We start from the raw sequence: 7811 nt of genomic DNA, 5'->3' as shown, positions 1-7811 counted from the left end.
TCCAATCATGCAGAAGCTTCATCACAACCCATGTGGCTTGAAGCTATGAACACAGAACTGAATGCCCTAGAAGCTAATCACACATGGGATTTGGTACCTCTTCCACCTACTAAGAAGCCTATTGGTTCTAAGTGAGTTTATAAGGGCAAACTCAAGGCTAATGGGGAATTAGAGAGGTGTAAAGCCAGGTTAGTAGCTAAAAATTTCAACCAAAAATATGGTATTGATTATCAAGAGACCTAGGCTAATGGTCAAGATGAGTACATTAAGAAGTCTAATTGAAGTAGCACATAGTAAACAATGGCCTTTGTTCCAACTTGATGTTAACAATGCCTTTTTACACGTGGATTTAAAAGAAGAAGTTTATATGAAGGTTCATGAAGGCATGGATATTACTAACAACCTTGTTTATAGACTTAAAAAGTCCCTTTATGGACTTAAGCAAGCCTCTAGACAGTGGCATGAAAAGTTGGCTTTTTCTTTGCATGGATAAGGTTTTGTTAAATCTCACTATGGCCATAGTTTGTTTATCAAGAAAACTACTCATGATATTTGCATAACTGCAGTTTATGTTGATGATGTTATGGTTACTGGTACTAACATTGATGAGATTGATGCACTAAAATCTCACCTTCATCAAGAATTCAGTATCAAAGACCTTGGAAGACTCAATTACTTCCTAGGTATTGAAGTGGGTTATAGCACTGCTGGTATCCTTCTCAATCAAAACAAGTTCTCCAGGGAACTACTTGCATATTGTTCCTATGAGCTACAAAGAAAAGCATCCACTCCTCTTCCTTTGAACCTTAAACTTCAAGCACATGCTGGTACATTACTCTCAAATCTAGAACAATATAGATCTTGTTTATGGTGTAGTGCAAGAGGCATGTTGTCCTATGTGTTATATTGAGGAAGAAACATGCCAACATCTATTTTTTAGATGCAATACAGTAGGAACATTTGCCAAGGGATCATGCGATGGTTGGGGATCCACATGAGGCACCAGGAATCTGTATACACCTCATGGAAGAAATGGGGCAGGAAATTCAGAACTAGAAACAAGCAAAAAGCTAGTTATGTTGTACTAGCTGCACTGGTATACTACATTTGGGAATGCAGGCAGTGCGAAGACCTGAGAAAGTTATCAAGGAAATTAAGTTGAATGTCTGTCATAGATTGAAGTATTGTGTAACTGCAAAATGGTCTGATGCTGTAACTAAGAAGCATTGTGTTTGAGCTCTCTGTTGGTCAGCCTAACAGTGTTTGTACTGTTAAGCTTGAGAAGTCTTGTTGTAGCCTGTATTGGGTTTTGGTAATAAAAGCTTACATTTTACCAAAAAAATATAGATCTTATGTAGGTAAAACTTTTTAACAACTACAAGGCCAGATCTAGCTTATGCAGTTCAATGCTTGAGATAGTTCATGCAATCACCTAATACTATACACTAAGCTGATCTTTGTCATACATTAAGTTATGTTTGTCACACAGCTGGTCAGGGGATCTTGTTAAAGGCATCAGATCAGCTTTGTCTCCAAGCTTATTTTGATTCTCATTGGACCTCTTGCCCAGATTTAAGGAAATCAATTACAGGGTATGTACTTTTACTTGGTGGTTCCCCAATTACTTGGATATCCAAGAAACAAAGCACAATTTCCAAGTATTCCTCTGAAGATGAGTATAAAGCCATCGCAGCAGCAGCTTCAGAGGTCACTTAGACTGTAAGGTTACTAGAAGAATTGGGTTTGAGAACATGTTGCTCATGGCGATCTATTGTTGTCAAATATGTATCAACTCATATACAAATTGCTGACATTCTTACTAAGAGTTTGTCTATTCAGCGATTTGAGTTTTTACATTCCAATCTAAACGCGATCCTCTCTGCATAGATTGAGGGTATAATAGTTGATATCCAGGAATTTATATGTAATATAATATAAATCTTACTTTAATATAAATAGAATGACATAACTACCATTGAAAGTGAGCCGTCATATTAATCATACGAAGGGGAATAGGCAGCTAGAGATCATATCCTTGTTAATAAGCACACAATTTATCATTTATTCATATTTAATTACCAGGCGTATACCACTCGATCACCCTTTTCACTATGTCATTCACATTATCTCTTATAATCATAAAATACATAGAGAATGTGACGAGCATAAGGCCTTTATGCACATTGATCTCTAAGTGATAGGGTGTTATTAGATTGGATGTTTGCACCAAAAAGGAATATACATAATAAGGCTATGTTTGATTCAATTTATTTTGACTTATATTATTTTATTTTATCTTATTTTATCTTAACTTAACTTATCTTATTTTATCTTATCTTATCTTAACTTATCTTATTTTATCTTATTTTATTTGAACTTATATTATAGTTTATTGTGTTATCTAATTACATAGTTAATCCATTTTATCAACTTTTTTTATCTTATCTTATCTGAATTTATGTTATCTTATTTTTTCTGAAATAAGTTGAACACAATAGAGCCTAAGTGATATAAAAGAGGTAGTATTTAGACCAAGTACATTCAAGTCAATATATAACTCTGATGAGAGAGAGAAATTAGAGAGAGGGGTATGATGTATCCAATCCATTATTGTTCACAAGTAGAATAATTGTATATTGCTGCGCTTTTTAAGTGGTTTATTGTTGCAAATTTCGCACCACGAGAAATCAATGCGCATCAATAGGTTAATCTATGATTGCAATTTGTCTCTCCTGAAAACGTTACCATTTACCAGGATTTGTCTGAGAAACACGGTTTTGCCTTCTTGAGATCCATCTCTATTTATAACGCCAACAAGGTTAATAATTTTTATATAATTACTTGATTTAAGGAGTGAAGACGGTGAAGGAGGGAAAGGAGTGTCAGAATAAGGGTCGGTTCTATTAGCATAAAAAAAATTAAACTGAATTGGATTGACCTGATTTCAACAGAATTGAACTGAATTGAATTGAATTGAATTGAACTGAAATGAATTAGATTATAACTAATACAAATGATAACTGAAGCTGAACTAAACTGAAAATAAGTTGAGGAGAACATAACCTAAAGAAACAAAGTGTCGGAATAAGGAATTGAGATGTTGAGAGGAGTGAGAGAAGAGAAAATAAAACAGCGCTACTTTACGTACGACAAACAAACCCTAGCTAGCCTCTGTTTTACAAATACAATGTAGATATTGTTGCGGTTTCTAAAAGAACGATATTAATGGATTAAATGATTTTTTTTAATATATTGTTGCCATTTCTCCCATAATTAAACAACAACGATATAGGTTTTCTATAGTTTTTTTTTTATTCTCACGCAATGTATTGCTACATATGGGTAAAACTGCAACCATTCAAACGCAATAATATACAATCAAACTGCAACCATTCAAACGCAATAATATGCAATCCCGAGATACTTCATGCATGTTATTAACTTTCCAAAATATATCATAAAAAAGCTAGATGCCATTTGCGGGAATTTCTTTTGGAGTGGGGGTGGGGGGAAATCTAAGATTTCTTGGATTGCGTGGAATAAACTGTGTAAACCGAAAAATCAAGGGGGTTTGGGTTGTCCTTCTAATTCGGTTATTAATAAAGTAAGCCTTTCAAGACTATGCTGGAAACTTGATAACCATACCACTTGGGCTGCTAAATTTCTGCATGAGAAATATGTTAACAAAAAAGATCACCCTACACATTTTAATAAAGGCTCTTACCTTTGGAGAGGGGTGGGGGTAGGATGGCAGGAGTATTGCAACAGCTTAGCTTGGAAAATAGGTAATGGTGAGGATATTAATATTTGGTATGATAAGTGGATAAATGGAGACAATCTAAATTCCTTGGTAATGGGCCCACCTACGCTTCTCGAATCAAAAATCACGCTAAACGAACTCAATAACAAAGACCTTAATCAAACCTTTTCCTTCAACTTCCCTCCCCATATTATTGACAGAGTAAGTTCCTTACAACTAACTAATAGAAAAGATAAAACTTATCCCTGTGGACAAAGAATAACAAGTTTGACTCAAAGCTTGCTACTGATGAAATTACCTCCAATAACCAACTTGAAATGGGGGATTGGGAGTGGGTTTGGGCGAGTCCGGGGCATCCAAAACACCAATTTTTTATCTGGCAAATTTGGTGGGATCGCATGCCTACGAATTCTAACATTAGCTATAGAGTCCAGGAGCACTCTCCTAATTGTATTTTCTGCCCGATGACCCTAGAAACTAGAGACCATGTCCTGCGAGTATGTCCTCGTGCCCAGGAGGTCTGGAATTTGGTTGGAATTGATATCAACATTGGTACCCACTTTAAAACCTGGTTCAAAGATCTTATCACTACCATTGTTCCCCACCAAAAATATACCATACCGCGTAATGTGCTTGCTGTCTTTCTTTGTTGGCAAATTTGGCTACGTCGTAATGCTTGGCTTTTTAGAAAAGAAAATACTCCAGCTAGTGTCCTACTAAAATCATCACATTGGGCCGCCACTGAATGGTTCTTCACTCAGAACCAACCTAAAGTGGGTAAAGCTCCCAACTCTTCACCACCCAACACTCTTTGGACCCCACCGCCACATCACCAATTAAAAATTAACACTGATGCTGCCTTTCTTTCATCTACTAAACAAGCTTAGCTTTCCTTGGGGCTACTTGTCGTGATAATAATGGACTTTGGATTGAGGGTTTCCAACTAGCTACTTACACACATAATGCTTTTGAGGCTGAAATTAAAGCAATCTACACAGCTTTAAAGTGGGCAAAAGAAAGAAATTGGGGTGAAGTGATAGTGGAGACGGACTGTCTTCGAGCCAAGATGGCTATCTTGAATGAAAATACCATTAACAGCCACGAATCCGATTTATTATGTTTGTGCAGGGAGTTGCTCCACGGGCAAGAAGGACTTAGACTCACCTTCAATGGACGAGGAGCAAACAAGCTTGCAGATAGTATTGCAAAAGATGCAAAAGGGAAACAGGACGGCTTTAACACCTTGTGTATTTTGAGCGCCCCTCCCCCGGATTGTATTAAATTTTATGAACATGATAGACTTAATGCTTTAGCTTCTTTATCGTTTGTACTAAACAGTAACGTAATTTAATAGTATTGATCCTTTGTTTCAAAAAAAAAAAATACAATCAATCTACTAGTGATTGTTTTTATATGTGTTTGTTGTATATGCTTCTCTTTTATGGCTCCACCTAATCTAATAAAAAAATTGATCTCCTTGCCACTGGAGTAAGCCATTTTCTTCACGTTTGTGCTCCAAATTAACGCAAATTAGATCCTACAACATCCTACACCTTGCCCAAAACGATGTCGTTTGATGGTTTTAGGGGAGCCAAAATTTGGCTGGCTTTTGGCAGTATTTTTGAAAGTGAGCCAACTCTTTATCTCTCATCACTCACTCATTCACTCTCTTTCTCTCTCATTTATTTGTTGAAATAATTTTTTCAATGTACAAATGCATATGGTTTGGTATACAATAATATACGAGTGTACATTTGGGGATTTTCAGTGATCAAAGTAATGACCATCAGTGTACATTGTGATTTATCTTTATTTACGTTGGTTGCGATACCTTTTTTTAATTATGAGTTCCACCTACAGTTGCATGGACATGCACGGTATAGGACTGTAATTGTACATATTGAATTTCATTAGTGAACAAACATCAACACACCAGTGTACAAAGATTGCAAATTACTCATCACTTGACATCATTTTCAAGAATTGGGTTACTTTCAGCTAGGAGGATGTCATTGTATATTTTGATTTTTGTTAATGAACAACCACGAAGCCAAGAATGTACAAGGAGGTTGAGTGTAGAAAAGAGAGAAGTGGTGAACAGTATATGGGGGAAATGATGGCGGTTTACATCAAATCAGTTACTAAATGGTGAACAGTAACTGTTAAATCAGTTACTTTTTGAATTTTCGACATGTACACTGGATGTAATGGGAATGTACATTGGCTGTCAAATCAATATTTGCATATTGAATGGTGCGTTTCATTATTCTTGCCTTGCGGTTTGAAGCTGATGTAGGATGTTCATCCTACACCTAATACCAACATCTACTAATTGCCAAATTAAGGTCGTCATATGCATAATGCATGCTAAATCAACATGCTACTCGATATTAAATCTCTAACATAGATAATGTCTCAAAATTATTGTAAACTACCAAATCCCAAAGGTGAGATATAATATCGAATGGAATCAAATTCTTTTGTCCAACGATTAATGTATCACATGTATGTGACTTTATTTTATTTGGTTGATATTTTTCACTAAAGCCAAATAATAATAACTAGCACACAAACGATAACAGGTAGAATAGAAGATTGGAGTACGATCCGACGCAATAAGCATCTTATTGATCAAAACATAAAACAAAATATATTACAAGAAGGAGGATCTCTGATTATTGGAAAAACAGAAAACATAGAAATTCTTTTCTGAAGAGTAGTTGAATATACATATCCAACTTCATCTCTCTATCCAAGAATAGAAACTTAAGAGACCATCTATATCCTTCATACTACAAACATTCATAAATCATACACATTATTTAGTAAGGTGCATGATTGATGACTCCATATTAAGGAGCTTATTTAGCTGATTATGCGCAGACAAAAATCCTAAGAATAGGATGAGGAACGCAGGAGTGGGAGCAACAGTACTCTTCAGGTCCATTGGGCGCACAAATGGTACCTGATGGAGCACAGTGATCATCTGCTCCCATCATTTTTTGCCTTAAGTTTGAAATCATTGCCTTCTCAACTTGTTTAAGTTCCATCAATGCTTTTATTTCTGCCTGCAGCAGTCCTTCACCCACTTTTTCTTTCCTTGTGACGGATTGAATTTTTGCATCAGGCATTGCCATAGCTGTAAAAAATAAAGTGCGTCAAGTTCGTGCAAATGCTTGTATGTACTTGGGCCAAAATTTATGTTATTGAATGTAATTTTCCCTGAATGTTACATGTTATATAAACCCTGTTAAATGTTTTGTCAGATTGTTTATATTCATTCAATTTTGGAAAATGTGAGCTAAGAAAATTGTTAGACATATTACTAAATAGGAGACCAAGGGAACAAATTAGATAAAAACATACATAAAAGAAGTAATCTATATGACTTATACTCCATAAACATATAAGTAGTATTTGATTTTTGTCAAATATTATATGATAAATCTGAAGGATATTTTCCAAAGTTGTAAGGTATAAGTTTTAACGGAAATAGTTCCAAGTGACAAACTAAAATGTATAATCCTCACTTTAATTTTTCAATATTATCCCTGGCATTGATTAAATAAGCCCAAGCTTTTGGGATCTTCGCAAAATAATTCAAAGTTCTAATTTTTAATCTTTGTTAAGTCTTCTTGCATATGTCATCTCAAAAAAAATGTCTTCTTTTAAATGTTATATTTTTTTTATTTGTACTATATTAACTTTTGACGCTATTCATACTATATATATATATTTATATTATTTATGATAAGATGGAAGACTATGTCAGATCGAAACCTCTCGCAGGTTAATCCGACTTAAGTTTACGGGCAGATACTTTGAAAGGAAGAGGGTAAGGGAAAAACCTCTTCCAAATAAATAACTTATTTTTTCTTTAAGAAACAAACCTGAAGCAGCGAACAGAAAAAATGCGATGACAGCGAGTTTGAAGTAAGACATGTTTGAGTGATGCTTTTGCAGGAACTTTCTGAGTGATGACCTTAACAATTAGCTTATTTTCTTTGCTCATATACTTGATGCCGATGATCTTCAGCTTATTTATAGCAGA

At 35.1% G+C, this 7811-nt stretch overlaps 2 protein-coding genes across 2 annotated transcripts; one reads left to right on the top strand and one right to left on the bottom strand.

Moving 5' to 3' along the window:
* The first annotated feature begins 30 nt into the window (after nt 1-30).
* Nucleotides 31-1716, top strand: LOC109134934 (uncharacterized mitochondrial protein AtMg00810-like). The gene is made up of 3 exons (XM_048645295.1): nt 31-124; nt 567-827; nt 1490-1716. Exons 1-3 carry the CDS (start codon nt 31-33, stop codon nt 1714-1716), a joined length of 582 nt encoding a protein of 193 aa, XP_048501252.1.
* A 4647-nt stretch (nt 1717-6363) lies between these two features.
* On the bottom strand, nt 6364-7811 carry LOC109133524 (uncharacterized). Its single transcript, XM_010680376.4, has 2 exons — nt 7651-7811; nt 6364-6899 (listed from the first exon to the last, which is right to left on the bottom strand). The coding sequence occupies exons 1-2, from the start codon at nt 7700-7702 to the stop codon at nt 6634-6636; spliced, it is 318 nt and encodes a 105-aa protein (XP_010678678.2). The 5' UTR covers nt 7703-7811; the 3' UTR covers nt 6364-6633.

This window comes from Beta vulgaris, chromosome 5 (genome assembly GCF_026745355.1).
Source record: "Beta vulgaris subsp. vulgaris cultivar EL10 chromosome 5, EL10.2, whole genome shotgun sequence".
In the NCBI taxonomy this organism is placed as follows: domain Eukaryota; kingdom Viridiplantae; phylum Streptophyta; class Magnoliopsida; order Caryophyllales; family Amaranthaceae; genus Beta; species Beta vulgaris.
Note: the sequence above shows the minus strand (reverse complement) of the source record. Positions and strands in the feature narration are given on the sequence as shown.

Coding starts and splice junctions, on each gene's coding strand:
- LOC109134934 (XM_048645295.1), top strand. CDS start 31: ATGTGGCTTGAAGCTATGAACACAGAACTGAATGCCCTAGAAGCTAAT. Junction 125..566: donor ACCTACTAAGAAGCCTATTG/GTTCTAAGTGAG, acceptor GCATAACTGCAG/TTTATGTTGATGATGTTATG. Junction 828..1,489: donor TAAACTTCAAGCACATGCTG/GTACATTACTCT, acceptor TTTGTCACACAG/CTGGTCAGGGGATCTTGTTA.
- LOC109133524 (XM_010680376.4), bottom strand. CDS start 7,702: ATGTCTTACTTCAAACTCGCTGTCATCGCATTTTTTCTGTTCGCTGCT. Junction 6,900..7,650: donor TTTTCTGTTCGCTGCTTCAG/GTTTGTTTCTTA, acceptor TATTTTTTACAG/CTATGGCAATGCCTGATGCA.